We start from the raw sequence: 22000 nt of genomic DNA, 5'->3' as shown, positions 1-22000 counted from the left end.
AGAGCCAGATGGCTTCACAGGGGAATTATACCAAACTTTCCAAAAACAACTGACACCAATCTTACTTAAACTCTTTCAAAATATTGAGGAAAATGGAACACTACCTAACACATATTATGAAGCTAACATCACTCTAATACCAAAACCAGGTAAAGATGCTACAAGAAAGGAAAACTACAGGCTAATATCCCTAATGAATATAGGTGCAGAAATTCTCAACAAAATACTTGCAAGTTGAATCCAAAGACACATCAAAAAAATCATATATCATGGCCAAGTGGGGTTCTTTCCAGGCATGCAAGGATGGTTCAACATAAGGAAATCAATCAATGTATTACAACACATTAACAAATCAAAAGAGAAAATCAAATGATCATCTCTATAGACATTGAAAAAGCACTCGACAAAATCCAACATCCCTTCTTGATAAAAACACTTCAAAAGGTAGGAATTGAAGGGAAACTCCTCAATATGATACAGAGCAAATATGAAAACCCAACAGCCAGCATAGTACTCAATGGCAAGAGACTGAAAGCCTTCCCTCTAAGATCAGGAATGAGACAAAGATGCCTGCTGTCATCACTGTTATTCAACATTGTGCTAGAAGTGTTAGCCAGGGCAATCCGGCAAGACAAAGAAATAAAAGGCATCCAAATTGGAAAGGAAGAAGTAAAATTATCATTATTTGCAGATGATATGATCTTATATCTGGAAAACCCTGATAAATCGATGACACAGATACTAAGGCTAATAAACAAATTTAGCAAAATAGTGGGATACAAGATTAATGCACATAAGTCAGTAATATTCCTATACACCAGAAATGACTGAACCGAAGACACACTCAAGAAAAAGATACCATTTTCAATAGCAATGAAAAAAAAAAAGTACCTAGGAATAAACTTAACCAAAGATGTAAAAAAGAACTATATAAAGAAAACTATATAACTCTAAAAGAAATAGAAAGGGACCAAAAAAGATGGGAAAATATTCCAAGTTCATGGGTAGGAAGGCTAAATGTCATTAAGATGTCAATCTACCCAAAATCATCTACAGATTCAATGCAACCCCTATCAAAATTCCAACAACCTACTTCACAGACTTGGAAAAGCTAGCTATCAAATTTATCTGGAAGGGGAAGGTGCCTTGAATTCCTAAAAACATTCTAAACAAAGGAAAACGAAGTGGGAGGACTTCACTCCCTGACTTTGAAGCTTATTATAAAGCCACAGCTGTCAAAAGAGCATGGTACTGGTACAAAGATAGACATATTGATCAATGGAATCGAATTGATAATTTGGAGATAAACCCCCAGATCGATGGCCAACTGATCTTTGATAAGGCCCCCAACGTCACTGAACTGGGTCATAATGGTCTTTTCAACAAATGGGGCTGGGAGAGTTGGATATCCATATCCAAAAGAATGAAAGAGGACCCCTACCTCACACCCTACACAAAAATTAACTCAAAATGGATTAAAGACCTCAACATAAGAGACAGTACCATAAAACTCCAAGAAGATAATGTAGGGAAACATCTTCAGGACCTTTTATTAGGAGGTCACTTCCTAGACCTTACACCCAAAGCACAAGCAACAAAAAGAAAAAATAGATAAATGGGAACTCCTCAAACTTAAAAGCTTCTGTACCTCAAAGGAATTTGTTAAAGAGGTGAAGAGGCAGCCAACTCAATGGGAAAAAAACTTTTGGAAACCATGTATCTGACAGGAGACTGATATCTTGCATGTATAAAGAAATTCTACAACTCAATGACAATAGTACACACAGCCCAATTATAAAATGGGCAAAAGATATGAAAAGACAGTTCTCTGAAGAGGAAATACAAATGGCAAAAAAACACACGAAAAAATGTTCAGCTTCACTAGCTATTAGGGAGATGCAAATTAAGACCACAATGAGATATCATCTCACACAAATTAGAATGACTGCCATTAAACAAACAGGTAACTACAAATGCTAGAGAGGATGTGGAGAAATTGGAACTCTTATTCACTGTTGGTGGGACTGTATAATGGTTCAGCCACTCTCGAAGACAGTCTGGCAACTGCACTAGATAGTGACCCTTCAATCCAGCAATCGCACTTCTCAGTATATACCTGGAAGATCTGAAAGCAGTGACACGAACAGATATCTGCACACCAATGTTCATAGCAGCAATAGTCACAACTGCCAAGAGATGGAAACAACCCAAATGTCCTTCAACAGATGAGTGGATAAATAAAATGTGGTATATACACACAATGGAATACTATGCGACAGTAAGAAGGAACAATGTTGTGAAACGTTTGACAACATGGATGAACCTTGAAGACATAATGCTAAGTGAAATAAGCCAGGCACAAAAACAGAAATACTACATGTTACTACTAATGTGTATACTGAAAAATACAAAATAAATGGATAATACTGTCGAATGTAGAGGACCCAGCGATAGGTAGCAATTAGTGAAGGGGGAATGACAATCTAGTAACAACAGATTAAGTTATTGTGGGTAAATTCAATGTTCTGGGAACACTCAGGAATGACTATGGTTTGTTAATTCCTGGTGGGTATGGTAGAAACAAGATCACAGAAATGTAATTATCTTAGGTTATCTGTTTTTCTTATTCCTTTCCTAGGATATAGTCTGTATATTTTCTTGGGGTAGAATAGGAACATGTTGGAAGTAATGTAGTTATTCTACGATACTTGTTTTTTCTTATTCCTTTGCTTTGGTTTTGGTTGCAATGGTTTTTTATTTTCTATCTTTTTTAATTTTTTGATAAAGTTAATTAAAAAAAAAGAATGAGTGATAATCTAGTAAGAACAGGTAAGTTATTGTGGGTAAATTTAACATTCTGGGAACACTCGGGAATGACTATGGTTTGTTAATTTCTGGTGGGTATGGTAGGAACAAGTTCACAGAAATGTAATTATCTTAGGTTATCTGTTTTTCTTACTCCTTTCCTAGGTTATAGTCTGTATATTTTCTTGGGGTAGAGTAGGAACATGTTGGAAGTAATGTAGTTATTCTAGGATATTTGTTTTTTCTTATTCCTTTGTTCTGGTTTTGTTTGAAATGGTTTTATAATGTCTTTTTTTTTTTAATTTTTTGATAAAGTTAATGTAAAAAAAAAATGCAGAGCCACCCTGAGGAGCTGGGGGAAAATGCAGAGGTGTTGGGCTTCCTCACCTGGATGGCTGCTGATGTTCTCACAAATATTGAGGACTGGCGGGTTGATGTGCCGAACCCTCTATCAAGGGACTTGCCTTTAAGAAGCCTGATACTGCAAAGGAGAAGCTATGCCTGCTTATAATTGTGCTTAAGAGTCTGTTCCGCCTGCTTATAATTGTGCTTAAGAGTCTTCCCTGAGTACCTCTTTGTTGTTCAGATGGGGCCCTCTCTCTAACTAAGCCACCTCAGCAGGGGATCTCACTGCCCTCCCCACTACATGGGACCCGACTCCCAGGGGTGTAAATCTCCCTGGCAACACAGGATACGACTCCCGGGGATGAATCTGGACCCAGCATCATGGGATGGAGACCATATTCTTGACCAAAAGGGGGATGCGAAATGAAATGAAATAAAGCTTCAGTGGCTGAGAGAATTCAAATGGAGTCAAGAGGTCATGCTGGTGGACATTCTTACGCACTATATATTTAACACTTTAGGTTTTAATGCATTGGAATAACGAGAAGTGAATACCTGAAACTATCAAACTCCAACCCAGTAGCCTTGACTCTTGAAGACGACTGTATAACAATGTAGTTTACAAGGGGTGACAGTATGATTGTGAAAACTTGTGGATTGCACACACTTTACCCAGTGTATGGATGGATGAAGAGAAAAATAGGGGCAAAAAACTAAAGGAAAAATAGGGCGGGAGGGAGGGGACGATTTGGGTGTTCCTTTTTCACTACTTTTTTTTTATTCTTATGACTTTTTCCAGTACAAGGAAAATGTTAAAAAAAATAGATTGGGGTGATGAATGAACAACTATATGATGGTAATGTGATCAATTGACTGTACATTTCAGATGACTGTATGGTGTATGAATAAATCTAAATAAATAAATAAATATTCATGTCTTTTTTATTCAAAGCAGCCTCAGTCACATCTTCTTTGAAGAAATGCATTGCAGAAAGTAAGCATATGAAAGAAAAAAGAGTTGCCTATTCAATTCTCAGCTGTCATATCTAGTTCTTGGCACCTTAGCCTAAAAATGTGTTACTCATTTTCAATCCAATTACCATGGCTAAATTAAAAAAAAAATGATTTGTAAAGCAAAGATACAAATCTTTTTTCAAGGTTTCTAGCTATAAAAAGAGTAACTCTTTTTCCATTTCTTTCTCCAACTCAGTTTAGCTCTACTGCATCAACTGATTTCTCACCAAGCTTACTTAAAAATTATTTTAAATGAAAATCTTTAGTTTAAGAAAAAATTAAATAAAAGATCTTTCCTCTATTTTTTAAATTTTTTAAAGCTTCAAAACCTACTGATTTAACTTTTAAACTTAACTAACAAAGCCTGTGGAACAGAGTAAAAGACAAGGGCTGGCTCATTAAATATTTAGTTCCAAAATGCTAATATTAGAATTCTGTTTATTATTTTTCATATTGGTATGTAATCATAATTCCTCACATTTACTCTTTTCCCAAAATTTTGTTAATTTTTTGTATACTCTGGGTAAACTAAACCTACCCATGACCCATTGCACCATTAGCTGGTTTTACTATAAAAGTCTTCTGCTTCCGTTTTTTCTTTAATTCTTTCACATAATTCTGGAATTGAGTATATTCAGAAGGGAAGATCCATGTTCGAGGAACAAAGGTATAATCCAGGGGCTGAGACTTGATCATTCTGTAAATTAGAGATATGAAAAATAATTTCTACTCAAAGCTTAAATTTTATTTTTCTGTACCACTGACATTTACCATAAAATTCCCTCCATTCCTTCATTTATATAATTATTGGTTCACTCACAAATGTCTGTTAAGCACCTACTATATGCTAGGCACTGCTCTAGACCCATCTATTTTTCATCAATAGAAAAACAGGCAAAAACCACTGCCCATGTGGAATTTACATATTAGAAGATCAAACATTTACTTAGGTATTTACTATTCGTTGGGTATTGGGAATATTAAGTTAATAGGATCAAGAGATATACAGACTAGTAATTACAAAACAATGTAATAGGCACAGTAATAAAAGCATATAAAGCAAAGTATCACCTGAAGGGAGTCACTAACACTGTCTCAGGGATGGAGAGGCCAGGTACTACTTATATTGCTTCTTTAAAGATGATTTTGAGTGCTTTGAGCATCACCCATAGGAACAGTTTTTGATTGTCTTTTCCTCCAGTGGGTTTTGGAGTTCAACTACTTTTCAAGAAAGCCAAGTGAGATCTCTGAATCAGACATGTTTTCTTTATATGAACTTCCAGTACTTGTGGTTTTAAAGCTAAAATGTATGCCCTGATATTTTTGTATTTGCTACAAATTAGGCTACCTATTTAATATATAATTTAGAGAAAATTATTCATATAAAGGATTTATTTTTATTAATCCCAAATGCTAACCAATTGTACATATCATTTCCAAATGAAAATGAAATTCTGATAAAGATTTAAAAATATTATCTACTAAAGAATATCTGATTATTTCAAAATTCTTTTCTCTAAAGGTGTGCAAGTCTTCTACAAATGAGCAGATATGGTCCCCAATTGAGACTGGTAAAAATAGCAGTAGGGCCTAAATTCTAAGACTAGGGTGTGGAATACATCAGCCACATGGTCACTCCAACTGAAAGTTCATCTAGTCATCATTTTCATGCGCTCTTTCAAGAGAAGACTATAAGAAAGTTATGTTTCCACTATGAGAAGGGAAATAATTGCCAATTCTATCTACCAAATCCTGATTAAACCATTTAGCAGTGCAAACTAGGCTAACACTAACTGGTTTGAAAATCACATAAAAAGAAATCTAAGGGAACAATGATAACAATACTAGTATCCTTGTTTTTGTTTCCAACATCTTTAAATGTATATATTTAACAATGATATGAAATTAGATCAAGGTAAAGTTTTAATTACATCAATGTATTTTAACATAGCCATTTGGTATTCATGTTTAATTAGGTAATCTAGGTAATCGAGCACAAATCATTTCATGTAATGAAATTTTAGAATCTGGGATAACTTCTTCTCTTAGCTCTGTCATGGATTTACTAAAAGATATTAAATAATTAATTTAAAGTTAATCTATTTTTGTATTATCAGGTCAAAGACTTTTAACTAATTCTCCTTAAGGAGAATTCCTTGAGTGGAATAAGAAATTTAACTATTTGCAATCACCTACTAATAGGTCTACCTTCATCCCCTCTTGCATACCGTTCATCTTCCCAACCATATTCACTTCTGCTCTCTGCCAAGGAGTCCAACAAGGTTTTCAACATGCAAACCTGGTCATATTTCCACTGTCCCTAACGTCCTCACTTCACATCCCCTCAGGCACTTAGGATAAAGACTATAACCCTCAACAGCACTCGTCAGCCTCATCTCTCTCCCCCACCCATTCCCCATCTATCTGTGCTCCAGCTGTACGTGGTCTTATTTTACTCTCTTGACTATCCATGTTTTCTCCCACCAAATAACCTCAGCTCGTGCAATTCTTTCAGCCTGAAATATTCTTACCTACCCTCATCACCAGTAAACTGCTACTCATCATTCATTTTTCAGCTTCCATGTCACTTACTCAGGGAAACGCTCCTGAATCTCCCTAAGTAAGAGGTCCTTTACAACACACTGCTTTGGAACTATGTACCTCTACTTAACATCACTTAACACAGTTGCACTTCAGTGTTGTGAGAGCCATCAGTCTACTTTTGATCACCTCGTGCGCCCAGAGTCAGCACAGTGCCTAGCATACAGTAGGTACTTAACATAATTACATTAAATAAAATAACTCATTAAATACAACACAACATAGTCCAAAATTTACAGAGGTAATTACCTTTCCTCTGAAGTCCATTTGCCTCCTTGGATTTCCTGTTAATAAATCATATTACCTACACAATACTTTAAGCCAGAAGCCTAGGGGTCATCTTGGAGATTTCTCCTTTGCCTTTAATTTTTGCATGACATCAGTTTTCAAGTTCTATGAATTCTACCTTCTTAATACCTTTCAGATTTATTCTCTATTTTCTATTCCCCCTATCTCCCTTCTGGTGTAGATCCTCATTATTTCTCACCTAGATCTTGACAATCTTCTCCTCACAGGGCTTCCTCCCTCTGGTCCCACCTTCATCTAAGCCATTAACCACAGTGCCCCAAGATTATCTAAAACATTTTGCTTCTCTGCTTAAACCCATTAAATCACTCCTCATTTCTCTCAGGATAAACTCAAATGTTTATTGACTAAAGAGATTAATGAATGAATGATTAAGTGATTAAATAGAAATATAATAGGATGGCATACTTGGCCCAGCCCTTGCATATAGCTCCATCATCAACTCAGTTTGAGCTTCCCAATGTCCTCTAAACTATAGAAACTGCTTAAAGATCCCCAAACACATCATGTTGGCTCAAGCCTGCATATATTTTCTCCTGCTGTGTCTGCCTCCAATCCCCTTGCCTTCTTCATAAAGGGGTGAAATCCTACACACCTTTCAATATCCATCTCATACCTTACCTTCTCTGGAAAGCCTTGCCTTCCCTCCCAAAGATGATCTCTCCCACCATCTTTGTAACAACCTTATATTGACCCTACCTATCTGGCACTATTAAAATATATTGTGTGTATTAGTCTTTCTCCCTTACTGGAGTGTGAGTTCCAGGCAGGGACTAGGCCTTTTTTATCTTGTTTAATTAAAGGTCGGCAGTCTGTAGGCATAAAGTAGACACACCAAAAAATATTTGTTGAATGAATGGATGCATAACTATAAATGTTCAAATGGAAGAATACTAACATTTCTTTAATTATACAAGCACATTTACTAAAATTTCTCTGTAAAAAATAGTACTCTTTTAAAAAAATCTATCACTCGGCTTTCTTAAGCTAAAAAATGTCTTCAGAGAAATATAAACTGCATTAAGAATTCTGTAGTTCATTCAGTAAAAGACTTGAGTATCTGTTAGCAATTTTTCCCATGAAAGCAGACCATGACTCTATATATCAATTCCAGAGATAAACATATGTGCATGTACATCCCTGGGTGGGTATGTATATGTGTGCTTATGTATATGTGTATACATGCAAGCAACTGGTACAGTGCCTGGCATATATTAGATGATCAATATCCAATACAAATACATACACACATGCACACATGCCAGATATGCAACCAAATAGTTCCTGCAAGACTTAACTAGAAACAAATAAGCATATATTGAATGCTACATATAGATAACCTCTTACATTTAAAAGAAAAACTTCCGGTACTAGAAAGGAGTCATGTTACAGTACAAAAAGCTCTGAGAATCTAGAGACTGAAATTCTGGCCCAGCTCTACTATTAACTATTCATTTGACTTCGTGCAAAATATTCATTTCTCTAACCTAAGTTACCTCCTCTGCAAAGTGAAAGATGAGAACCAGAGATCTTTTAAGATCCTTCCAGCTCTGAAATACTCTCTCTGCAATCTAAATATCATTTCAAATTAATGAAACCTTATGAAAAATAGCACTATAATATTCATAATGTAAATTTTGAACAGGCCTTCTCTATTACAAGAAAATGAAGATTACTTGGTCATATTCCTTGCTAAGAAATCCTTCCTACAGATTTCCCCCATTCCTGGAAAATGGTTGATCCTCTGAAAAATAAAAAGGTAAATATTAATATTCTTATTCACTTAATATAAACATTCATTTATACTATAAGTTATATCTTTTGAGTTTTATATTTTGATAAATTAATAATGATTAATGTATAATATTTAAGATTAAATAACCAACAAATTTGTGGAATTAAAGAATACATGGTAAAAAGAGAACAAAATTGAAAATTTTTAAAGAAATCAGAAAATGGTGTTTCAGAAATTAAAGTTACAAGCACTAAGTAAGTGGTAATATGGTTTCTGTTCTACTTTTATATTCCAGATTTACTATATTCATAGACAACAGCATTGTAGAAAAATTGCATGAAAAGTTGTGTGCATTGTGAAAAATGAACTTATAATAACTATTCCCTTCAGTTAATTTTGTATTACCCTGTACACTAAGAGAGGAAAGACTACACAAAATGTCAGTTGTCTAAAATGCCTTCTATTTGGCTTTTTAGTTTGACGAATACTTTCTTTTAAGTATGTATTACATTCTAAATATAAAAGAATGAAGCCAGATTATATACAGTTGATATTGCAAGGTATTTCCACGACCTGATCTCTCTATGCAATCTATTCCACATTACTCATTCTAAGAGTAACACAAAGCACCATCCTAGAAGAGTTTTCTTCTCTCATTTTTTCCTTAAAGATAGGAAGAAGTTAAAAATCAAGTTTGGAAAAGATGCAGACACCATGCAAAGAGTCAATACAATGGATAGCAACAGAACATAGTATTCAGGTGACTTAGAACTGACATTCAGTGTCAACTAATTAAGAACCCAATCTAAAGGAAATTAGGATGAAATTCATAAAACATTCCCCTTGATCAAGAGTGTATCAGGAGTAATTTCCCACCTGGTAATTTTGCAACTCTGCAATCTTCTCCTGCTGAACGGCAGAATCACACCATATAAGGTTACTTGTTTCATCCTCATCTGGCGTTTTCAAAAATCCCATTTCATCTATTACTAAACGAACTGCAAGTAAACAGTTAAGTTACATCAGAATTAAAATATTTTTTAAAATACATCCATTGTAAAAATATTTTTGAGATATATACGTAAATTTTAGTCTACAGTATTTCATTTGCAAAACATCCATTAGTTTATAGCATAACCTTATTATTAATTACAACAGCTTTGTCTAGGGCCCAATTTCTCAATAGTAACTGAGAGCTGTTTTTAGGTTGCACCCAAAATCCTTAGTTTCAGTCCTGTGAGATATAACAAGTACACAAAACTGCCAAAGGATTCAGTGATTATTTATGGTACAGTAAAAGCACACCCAGCTGAGACATCACCTCAGGAAAATGTACATTTAAGGCTTTCGTGTGACCTTGAACTAGATACAAAAGGGCAAAGGTAAAAATAGTCCCTGGTCATCAGATCTATCTTGTATTTCCCACTTCTCTGATTCAAATTATTTTTAGCACTTAAAGTCAGGTTGACTCAAAGATATGAAACAAAGAAACTGAACTCACAGAAGAGATTTGAATATGACCCTCCTCCCTGCTCACATCCCTCTTATCCTACTCTAAGTTTAGGACATACATCGTACACCAGCCTGGAACAGGTGGAAGGGCTGAGGTCATAGTGCGAAACTGTAAGTCAGACTCCCAATCTGTGGAGGCTAGTGCCCCTCCCACACTAGCATGGCAGGCTGTTTTTCAGTCACTTCCTATGGGAAAAAGAAGCAGTCTCTACTAGGAGCAAGGGAAGGTAGCTCAACCAAGCTCCAATGGTGGATTTAATTGACAAATTCAGACTTCTGGATACAATCTCCAAGCATATGGGGGTAGATCCTATCTAGAGGTCTACAGTAAGTTGAACTGAATGTCAAAGGACACAGAACAAATCCAGAAAACAAGAAAACCCCTGGTAAAAGAGAGAAAATGAGCTCCAGAATAAACAAATCAAAGAAATCAGATGCGTAGACACCAGCAAAAAATCACGAATCATACCAGGAAGCACAAAGATATGGCTCAGTCAGAGGAACAAACTAACACTCCAAATGAGATACAGGAGTTGAAACAACTAATTAAAGATGTTCAAATTAATAAATCAAATCAAAAAGTTGAAGGAAAATGTGGCAAAAGAGATGAAGGATACAAAGAAGACAGTGAGTGACCATACAGAATAACTCAAAAGCTTGAAAAGACAAATGGCAGAATTTATGGGACTGAAAGGCACAATAGAAGAGATGAAAAACACAATGGAGACATACAACAGCAGAATAGAAAAGGCAGAAGAAAGCATTAGTGAACTAGAGGACACAACATCCAAAATCCTACACACAAAAGAACAGATAGGAAGAAGAATGGAAAAATATGAGCAAGGTCTCAGGGAACTGAATGACAACATGAAGCGCACCAACATATGTGTTATGGGTGTCCCATAAGGAGAAAAGAAGGGAAAAGGGGCAGAAAGAATTATGGAGAAAATAATCACTGCAAATTTCCAAACTCTTAGGAAAGAAATAAAATTGGAGACTCAAGAGCACAGCATACCCTAGAGAGAATAAATCTAATAGACCTACTACAAGACACCTACTAATCAGGCTGTCAAATGTCAAAGACAAAGAGATAATTCCGAAAGCAGCAAGAGAAAAGTGACCCATTACATAAAAAGGAAGCTCAATAAGGCTGTGTGCAGATTTCTCAGCAGAAACCATGGAGGCGAGAAGGCAGTAGTATGACATATTTAAGAAACTGAAAAAGAAAAACTGCCAACCAAGAATGCTATGTGCAGCAAAACTGTCCTTCAAAAATGAGGGAGAGATTAAAATATTTTCAGACAGACACTGGGAGAGTTTGTGAACAAGAGGCTGGTTCTATAAGAAATTCTAAAAGGAGCACTACAGGCAGACAGGAAAAGACAGAGAGAGAATTTTGGATGAGTGTAGATGATTATCAGTAAGGGTAAAAAGAGAGGGAGAAAAATAAGAAATGACATACAAAATACAAAAGGTTGAAGAAAGTACTGCCTTTACAGTAATAACATTAAATGTTAATGGATTAAACTACCCAATCAAAAGACAGATTGGCAGAATGGATTAAAAAACAGGACCCATGTATATACTGTCTCTAAGAAAATACTTTAGACTCAAGGAAAAAAGTAGGTTGAAAGTGAAAGGCTGGGAAAAGATATTTCACACAAACAACCACCAGAAAAGAACAAGGGTAGCTATACCAATATCAGGCAAATTGGACATCAAATCAAAAGCAATTAAAAGAGACACAGAAGGACAGAATGTATTAATAAAAGGGACAATTCATCAAAAAGACATAACAATCATAAATACTTATGCACTGAGCCAGAATGCCCCAAAATACATGAGACAAACACTGATAACACTGAAGGGAGAGGTAGACACTGCTACAATAATAGTTGGAGACTTACACACCACTCTCCTCAGTAAATAAAACATCTAGACAGAGAACCAATAAGGAAACAAAGTTTTTGAATTGTATGATAAATGAACTAGACTTAACATTTACAGAACACTGCCCCCAAAACAGCAGGATACACATTTTTCTCAAGTATTCCTGGATCATTCTGAAGGATATATAACATATTGTGCCACAAAGCAAGTCTCAATAAATTTGACAACATTGAAATTATACAAAACACTTTCTCAGATCATAATGGAATGAAGTTAGAAATAAATAACAGGTGAAAGGCTGAAAATTTTTAAAATATGTGGAGGCTAAACAACACACTTTTATACAACCAGTGGGTCAAGGAAGAAATTACAAGAAAAATCAGTAAATATCTTGAAGCAAATAAAAATGAGAACACAACATACCAAAACTTACAGGATGCAGCAAAGGCAATGCAGAGAAGAAAATTTATTGCCCTAAACGCCTATCTAACAAAGAAGAAAGAGCAAAAATAAAGGACTTAACTGTTCACCCACAGCAACTAGAGAAAATAACAGCAAACTAAACCCAAAGCAAATAGAAAGAAAGAAACAACAGAGATCAGAGCAGAAATAAATGAAATTGAGAAAATGAATAAACAAATAGGGAGGATCAACAAAACCAGAAGTTGGTTCTTTGAGAAATCAATAAAATTGATGGATCCTTAGCTAGGCTGAGACAAAGAAAAAAAGAGAAAGGATGCAAATAAATAAAATCAGAAATGGAAGGGGGACATAATTACTGGCCCTGAAGAAATAAAGGAGATAATGAGATGATATTAGGAACAGCTATATGCTAACAAACTATACAATTCAGCTGAAATGGGCAACTTCCTAGAAAAGCATGAGCCACCAACATTGACTTGAAAAGAAACAGAAGACTGCAACAAACTAATCACAAGTAAAGAGACAGAATAAGTCATCAAAATAAACTCACTGCAAATGAACTCACTACCCCACCCCACCCCCCAACATGGGACATGACTCCAGGGGTGTAAGTCTCCCTGGCAATGTGGACATGACTCCCAGAGATGACCCGGGCCCTGGCATTGTGGTATTGAGAATGCATTCTTGACAAAAAGGGGGAAAAGAAATGAAACAAAATAAAGTTTCAGTAACTAAGAGATTTCAAATAGGGTCGAGAGGTCATTCTGAAGTTATTCATATGAATTATATAGACATTCCTTTTTAGATTCTAGTGTATTAGACTACCTAGAAGGAAATACCTGAATTTGTTGAACTGTAATCCTGTGGACTTGATTCTTGATGATGACTGTATAACTATATAGCTTTTGTCATGTGACCATGTGATTCTGAAAACCTCGTGACTGACACTCCCTTTATCCAGTGTATGGATAGGTGAGTAATAAAATAAAGACAAAAAATATAAATAAATAATGGGGGGGTAAGGAGTATGGGATGTTTGGGGTGTTCTTTTTTATTTTAACTTTTTCTTTATTTTGGAGTAATGAAAATGTTCTAAAATTGATTGTGGTGATGAATGTGCAACTATATGATGATTCTGTGAACCACTGATTAAATACTTTGGGTAGCTTCTATGGTGCATTAATATAGCTCAATAAAATTGCATTAAAAAAGTTTATGCTCCGAGGAATGCTTCCTTTTAAATACAAATTATTTCTGGGCTCATCTCTGGTTTAGATATCACAATTAACAAAGTGACATTTTTCAGCCCAGTGAATTTCAAGTTTAGAGGAAAGATAAATAAATTACTTAGGAAAATTTTTGAATTCCAACACAATTCTGAGTCTTAACAGAATGATGTATCCATATAACTGTATTTCAATATTTTACTGTTTTATTTTTAAATGTTTTCCTTTTACTGGTGCTCTACGTGTGGGGAGAAATGGTAAGTGGAGTCAATAGTCTGAATGATCTGACTCAAGTGTGAAATTGATACCTGTTGGACTCAAGTCCTGGGGACTCTTGATTATTTTGGGTGGAAGAGGAAGAAAGGACTTTTTATGCAATAGTGCCTAGAATACAGGCATAAAAGAACAAGACAATGATCGGGATGGACAAGTTGGGGAGGGAATTGTTGAGTTGATGTTGCTGTTTTCCCTAAAAGACTTGGTGAAACTTGGGGTTGTTTTGGAGGCCCAGGTAACAGTGTACCAGAGTTGAGGAAAGGCCATTCTTCTCTCATCGGACACAGATCACCATGCAACTTGGCATTAGAGTGCTCAGAAGCTGCTCTGCTCCCAGAGCTCACTCAGAGGGCAACGGCAATATCAACTTAGCCTGGGAAATTCCCTTAATTGGCTCACAAGCAGAAAACCTCAATGTCAAGGCCAGAACAAGAGCTCAGGAGCAGATCTGTTCCTGAGTACATGACAAACATTGTTCAAGAATTCTCAGAAATAACTAGGGAGACTCTGATGAGAGAAATGGAACATCTGCAGTTCTGGATTTGGGAGGGCATGGGGGGGCATAATGTGCTATTAAATTTTACTGTTTACACAAGCCAGTGAGGCTGGGAACATTAAGGTTATGTAAGAATACTGGAAAAGATCCACTCCTTCTTTAGAAAATTTGTAAGATCAGGCATATATAAATCTCTTTTATTAAGAAATTCAAGGCTTAAATAGCTGACAAAGTTGAACTTCAAAGAAAAATTATGCCAGGCATTCAACTGTCACTTTCTTCAGCTGAGCTATTTAACCTTACTTTTGTTTGAGTCGAAATTTTAGATATCAACTGACTTCTTTTAAAGGATATTATCCTCCACTGCATAGAAAAGAAAACCCATGCTTTTAAATGTCGATCTTGTAGATTTCTTTTAAAAAGGGGTGACATAATGGCCTCCATATTTAATTTTCAGAGATTACCATAGCAACCATTTTTCTAATTTCCCTTTGAATATTTAGATCCTCCCTCTCTGTCCTCATTTAATGAAAATTATGAAAAATACATTCCTCAAAATTTTTCCTACATTTTTTTTTCCTTGACACATAGAGCTGTCAGAGGCTATTCAGGAGCTTTAAAAATGGAAACTCATGTAACAAGTCTCTGAATTTTACAGACAGAAGATATTTTAATATCCCTTATTTTGAATTTAAATTCATATTTCATTTAGGCAGCATGTTATAACAGAAAGAGCACGGTATTTGGAACCAAAGTAAGTCAGATTCCAATCCTGCTGTTGCCAGCTGTGTGACCTTATGTAAGGTATGAACCACCCTTCCTAAGCTTCAGTTTCTTCAACTTTTAAATGGTTACAGTAATAATACTTTAGTCATTATCATGCAGTAAGGAAGTTATAAGAAATGATAATATGAAATTTCCTAATAAATTAAACATTGGAATACTGTGAGGATATACTATGCTATTCCACAATGTGACTTCATGAGAAACTGTGAAATTTCTCTGAAGATTCAGGGATAGAAAAAATCATTTTTTCTTTGAACAACCAGTATGAATTTTTCCCCTCTGGCCACTACATATTCTATAATTGACTATGTTTCAATATTTATTTTGTTTGCTAGGAAGATCTGAGCCAAATCCATGCCTATTTTGAAATACAGAGAATCTCATGGAATGTATTTTATGTTCTGATCAGCCCCAAGATTCATCTAATTTTACTATTTTTATTTTTCCTTATTTATTTTCATATTTTGGCCTTTTTATGCCACTTAAAATTCATTATTAGAGAGAGGAAGGCAGGGAGAAAGGGAGCAAGGGAGTCATGGAGCCTGTTTCACAGGGTTATTTGGAGGATTAAATGAGGTAATGCATGTGAAAATATTCGGTCAAATATAAACAGTTGTGCAAAGATTAATTTTAAAATTAGTAGCACACAGAATATTCTACATGAAGAAACAAAGACAATGCTAGGGCTGAAACACAGGTGTTCCAATTATGGTCTGAATATGGCCTATCTTTAAACACCTGCTCGAGGGGGCAGTAATAAAACAACAAGGAGTAAGCTATGATGCATCACTTGGTTAAATAAGGGAAAAGCAAGGTAGCACTTTCTCTTGGCAAAGGGCCAGTTCCCTCTTTCCCTCCCTTATACATAGCTCTGTATATTCTCCCAGTAGTCCCCGATCCAAAGTCCCAGGATCAAGCAGTGAATTGTGGTAAACACCACTGAGCAGGCTCAGCAAAGAGTCATGAGTCTCAGTAAGAAGAATGCTAATGAAACTCTGACTCTCAGAAAGATTAATGGGAAAGAGAGAAGGAAATGCACTTGAACACTCTCCTTTGGGTTGAGGTTGCTTATCAACCTCACCAAAACCTTAAAAGTATACAAGAGGATAGGCATTGCCATCACCCCTCAATTAATTTTACAATGGTTACCTTACACTGTCCTTTTGCTCTAGAAAACATGCTGTAAATAAACTCTGAACCTTTAACACATTCTCACCCTCCTACAGTAACTTGCTCAAAGTCTTCTCCTCTTAGGAACACCTTTTGGAATACAGTGTTGGGAGATCTCAATTCCAATGAAATATTCTACTTATTGCTAATAAAGTTTGGTAGATTGCTATAAAAAGAAATGAGACTCCCTAAAATTAATAAGGATAGAAATAATTAACATCCTAGGAAGTTCATATAATTTTCCTCAACTCTTTCAATGAAAATTATTAAGAAAGGAAGGTTATTTGAATACTTATGGTATTTGTAATGAGTTTCATAATGCTGGTTGAAATTATCTTAACTTAAAGGAATTCTTTTTTGTCTATTCTCTACACCAGATACAGTACTTACACATGAAACTAGAATACCATTAATAAAAAGCAACAGCATCATCAAAAATTTCTAAAAAGCAGAGAGAGAAATAAATTTTTACTTTCTTCTTTAAAATTTAGGTTCTCATTGCATAATAAAATAACTCATTCCGCACTTTTATTTTACATTTAAAATTTTAATCTGTTTTAAAAATTGTTTACAAATAAAAGTTATAGATTAAATATAATTTTAGCCCCAAGTGAAAAAAATTCACTAGAAAGATGCAATTTTCCTAGGCACAACAGAAGTTAAAGATTAGAGATATTACCATTGGGTTTTAATGTTCATATTACTTTATACTTGGTTTAAAAATTAAGTATTAAGCAAAACATATATTTAATACTATCCCACTAATAGCTAAATCTTTCAGTTCACATGTATTAAATTATTGACATGTTAAATATATCATAAAAAATAAAGTTTATAGGAGGCACTGAAAGATCCATTACATAAAAGATAATTAGCTCTCTGAATTTCTACATTGTTTTCAGCACCAAACTAATTTCTCCAACAATTCTGAGGAGACCTACCAATTTCAAACTTTGTCCCAGCAACATTTGCTGTAATGGTTCCCTTCTTCTTCTTCTTTCTGACTTTCCTTTTCATTATGCTTTGATAAGGCAATTCTGTATCCAAATCCAAGTGAGAGGTTCCCTGAATAACTTCAAAAGAATTACAAAACAAACTATTATCATCGAATTACTATTCCATACTAGAGAACACAAATGCCACCCCCAAACAAGCTAAAATCGTAAGCTCAAATACTTTAGAAGTTCCCAATTAATTTTTAATACTTAAAAAAATAGGAGTAATGAGCTACAGCACATGCATACTTTGTTTAACATGGTTAATCAATTTGCTTACCTCCTTCTTGAGGCAGAGATGGCATTATTGACTGTGTGGACTAGCAAAACAGTGCGCCACTGTACACAGGTCTCAGGAAATCTGGATGTCCTGCATTAGCCTAAGTAGGATATGGCACCAAGTCACTGAAAGTTCCTATCATATTATCTTGGTGGAATCCTCAGATTTCAGGACACTGAAGTTATGGGATAAGAAGGTACCTGCAGGGATTTTAAAACAAAGTCATTTAGAAAACATTTTAAAAATATGTTTGATACATACCACTACTGTTCTTTTTAAAAGTCAAATCAAGGCAATAGTGTATTAAATCAACAACTATTTGTTAATGAGTTCATTAATTAATTATGCAAATAACAAGTGATAGGTCCCTTTCCTGAAAGAGCATATAATCTAGTGGAGGAAGTTTTATTTAAATTATGTATCATTTTTACATAGAATAAATATCCTATCATACACAAATAATCATAATAATAACCATATTTGCTACCATTTATTGGACACTTACTATCTTGGCCATTTATATTATGCTGTTTAATCCTTTCAACAATCCTGTGAGGTAGAAGCTTTTTTCCCAATCTTACCAATAATAAATGAGCTCAGAAGGGACAAATAATTTTGTCTATCTTTATAAAGAAAGCAACTGACAAAGTAGGGATTAAAAAGAAGATCCCCCTGATGCCAATATCAGTGCCCTTAACCAGGATCCCTTAGTGCAAGGGCACATGCTGAGAGAACACAGAGGCACATGCTGAGAGAATGCAGAGAAAAAAGACTCTTTCTTGTGGGTCAGGGGTCGGGGTGGGACCTTAATAAAGCAGACCTCATCTGAATTGTGTCTTTGAAAACAAGAACAATTTTGAAGGGCAAAAAAAATAGGAGGAATCACTATTATGATGGTCTTATTTGGGTATACAGAGGATTGCAGTAATTTTTTTGATCAATTAACTAGTTTGGTTTGGCTATGCCTCAGCATGGCCTAAATTACACTTCACTTATGTTTTACATTTTCATTGTATATGTACAAACCTACGTATTTATGCCCAGATTAGCATACCAGACTTTGCCTAGTCTATAATATCAGCATTCTAATTTCCTCTTTCACATTTTTAAAATGTTATTTTTTGTAAAATGTCTCTACACAATGAAAAATTATTTTTAAAAAGCCTATTATAAGCAAAGATATGATCTCAATTCTCTTGTTAATATCATAAATTTAACAATATAAAATGTGACTCATACACATCACTCCCAATACTTATTATTACTAGTAAGATTTATTATTCAATAAAATTTAGAGTTTAATTTGTTCTTCAGTATCATTTTTACTAGAATAATTTTCTAGGATAATTTAATATCAACTGGATCTAATATTTAATACAGACTCACCATGGGCAAGAACTGAGATAAACATCTAAAATATTTTATCTCATTAACAAACCTGGCTGTTAAGTATCATTTTCCCCATTTTCCAGATATGGAAACCAAGGCTAGTTGAGTTAAATTAATCAAGACAACACAGTTTATAAACAGAAAGCCTGGGATGTGATCCCAGTTCTGGCTGATTATATATTCTATCCATTGAGCTCCACTATTTTCAGAACCCCAGTGCTGATATGCTATGTAGAAGCAAAACATGGTTGTATTCCCAGAATTCACAATACTTGAAACCAGACATCAAAATCACAGTAAACATCCTTAACCTGACCTCAACTCCCAATTCCAAGCTGGAAATAGGCTTTTCAGAATAAAAGAAAGAAGTAGCCTGAAGTACAGTTTGATTTTTTTCTGGATTCTTTCCGGTACCCCAGGGCGTTATCTGCTTGAGTTTATTAGTCCTCATCCAGCATCTTGTTACTAGAATAAACAAAGATCCTCTTTATGGTAACCGGGGACTTATTACAATAAAGAAGGTATTAAAGTCAACAAGAGTTTGAGAACAGTGTTTGCTTAACTGTGCTAATAATAAATTAGTAATGGTTATAGACTTTAAGAATAGATTTGTTAATTTCTGACTTAACTAATGAGCCAACCAACTTGGCTTTGAATAGAGCTCAAAATAAGAACTTTTATCCATGCTTCTTTTCCCCATTCACATAGAAATTTAAAGCCCTTAAAATTATTCTAGTTATCCATATGCTCTACTTAATTCCATTTATGGTTTGGTAGACAACAATAAAAATGGCTTTAACAAGCTTGAGGACTTTATTCTACCATCCCAATTCTAATCATTTCAATTTACTCTAACCAAGAGATTTGAGAAGACAGATTTATTGCCCCAGTCAGATAAACCATGGTTTCCTACTTTCCAAAAGCAGAAAGCATGTTTCAATTATCTCCAAAATACTTTAAGCCAGTGGTTTCCCAACCTTGAGGAGCTTTTAAAAATCATGGTGGCCAGGCTGCACTACAGACACAGGTAGGGCTCAGGCCTCAAACAGCATTATTCAAAGTCTTCCAAGTGAGTCCAGTGTGAAGTCAAGGTTAAGAACCACTGCTGTAAGCGCAACACCAAAGCAAAACTAACAATAGTTGATTACAATCTATAAAATTAAAAGAAAAAATAAAACAAAGAGGAAACTCTTTTAATTGTATCCAAAACAACAACAAAAAGACCAAACAGGTAAAAATAATCTATAAAAATTCTCATGTCTACTTAAGCTGAAGAATTTTGGAAGGAATTAAAAGATCCACAGAAATTGATTTCTGAGACAAAGAAACAATTTTATTTTGCAAATAAAGAATCCATTTTCAAAAGGAATCAATTTCCCAAAACTTCAAGCAAATGATAATCTTGGACATAGAAATTACATTTTTCACAATGCAAAAAAATGGATACACAACATTAAAACAAAACCAAAATAATTCCAACAGAGTACCCTTTCTTCCCAGATCTTCCCGTTGAACTTCCACCCATCCTACTAAATAGCCATTTTTTCCTTAAAGTTTCCTCCAGTCATGTCAGAAGAAATTCATTTCTCCATCTTCTGGTCTATCATAGAGACCTTTATTTGTACCTCTTCATATCACCAACCACCATCCAAGAAGGTAGGCTCACGAGGACAGGTTTTCTTCTATTTTAGTCACTCCTCCACTCTGAGAGCCTAGAATAGTATATGACACAGTGCTCAATAAGCACTTTTAATGAATTTCAATCAATTAATTAACAACATCTGGGAATAAGGGGAGGCAGTCATGGGACTCAAATACAAACCATTTGCAATTCATTACTTTTATATTTTTAAGTGAACAAAATGCAGACTACATAAAATATCATTATACTGCCATTTGGGTAAAACAATAGGGTGAATATATGGAATATAAGCACAGAGCAATGGGGCTCTGCTGTGATGTGGGGCCAGGGCTAAGGGAGACTCACTATTATCAGATACCCTTTAGTACCTTATATTTATATTACCAATCAAAAAATATATATGTAATGACAGTTTGTATCATCATTATCATGCTGATAACCAAAACCATCAGCAGATTTTTTTCATTTAGATGAAAATAATTTCATTTCATTTAGATTAAAGTATAATATAGTAGAAAGAATCAATTTGAATTCTTATCCTTACTCCATCACTTTCCAGATACATGACTTAATTTCTTAAGATTCAAAGGGAAGGAAATGATTCTTTCCAGCCCTAAAGTCTAAAACGCCAACCATTGAAAATAATATTGCCTATATTTTTTTTATGACAAGATGCATCTTTTGTTGTAAATAACCTGAGGGAAGCTTGGCTCTTCCCCGAATAACCCCCAAATATTCATGCTTGGTAAATGCAGTATAGGAGCTATTTGCACATGCTTATGAAATTTTATCTTACCCATGGAAATGACTAAAATAATCTAAATAGATGTCAGCAGGAACCAAAACCAGGACAAATTTGAAAATATATAAAATAACACTAAATAAGCAATGTAATAATATTTGTTTTATGGTAGGGATGGGGGAGGGAAAAGAGAACTGATACAAACCAGTACCTACTAGAAACTTATCACTCTCACATAACTTTGTGTTTATTTAGTCCATCTGACAAATGCCCTAGCACAGTTTATTCCAATTTTACATATGGGAAAATCGAGGCTCTGTGGTTAAGTAGCTTGCTCAAAGTCACACATCTAATTAGGTGACAGTGT

General features: G+C 34.8%; 1 protein-coding gene across 15 annotated transcripts in view; it reads right to left on the bottom strand.

Annotated features, from left to right (window-relative positions):
* TTLL7 (tubulin tyrosine ligase like 7) overlaps positions 1-22000 on the bottom strand; it is a 197490-nt gene that overhangs the window by 97004 nt on the left and 78486 nt on the right. For 9 of the 15 annotated variants that reach the window (XR_005215330.1, XR_005215331.1, XM_037826780.1 and 6 more), the window contains 6 exons: positions 20737-20961; positions 17861-18060; positions 17527-17658; positions 9683-9804; positions 8748-8815; positions 4703-4861 (listed from right to left, as the gene is read on the bottom strand). Coding sequence is in view for 13 of the 15 variants with exons in the window: in XM_037826780.1 (XP_037682708.1) it covers positions 4703-4861; positions 8748-8815; positions 9683-9804; positions 17527-17658; positions 17861-17885 (506 nt within the window). In the remaining 2 variants the exon portion in view is untranslated. Of the gene's footprint in view, positions 1-4702; positions 4862-7014; positions 8816-9682; positions 9805-17526; positions 17659-17860; positions 18061-20226; positions 20401-20736; positions 20962-22000 lie in introns of those variants that run through there. The other 6 variants (XM_037826784.1, XM_037826787.1, XM_037826788.1 and 3 more) reach the window with 4 other exon arrangements.

The sequence above is a fragment of the Choloepus didactylus genome, chromosome 2, assembly GCF_015220235.1.
Source record: "Choloepus didactylus isolate mChoDid1 chromosome 2, mChoDid1.pri, whole genome shotgun sequence".
In the NCBI taxonomy this organism is placed as follows: Eukaryota; Metazoa; Chordata; class Mammalia; order Pilosa; family Megalonychidae; genus Choloepus; species Choloepus didactylus.
Note: the sequence above shows the minus strand (reverse complement) of the source record. Positions and strands in the feature narration are given on the sequence as shown.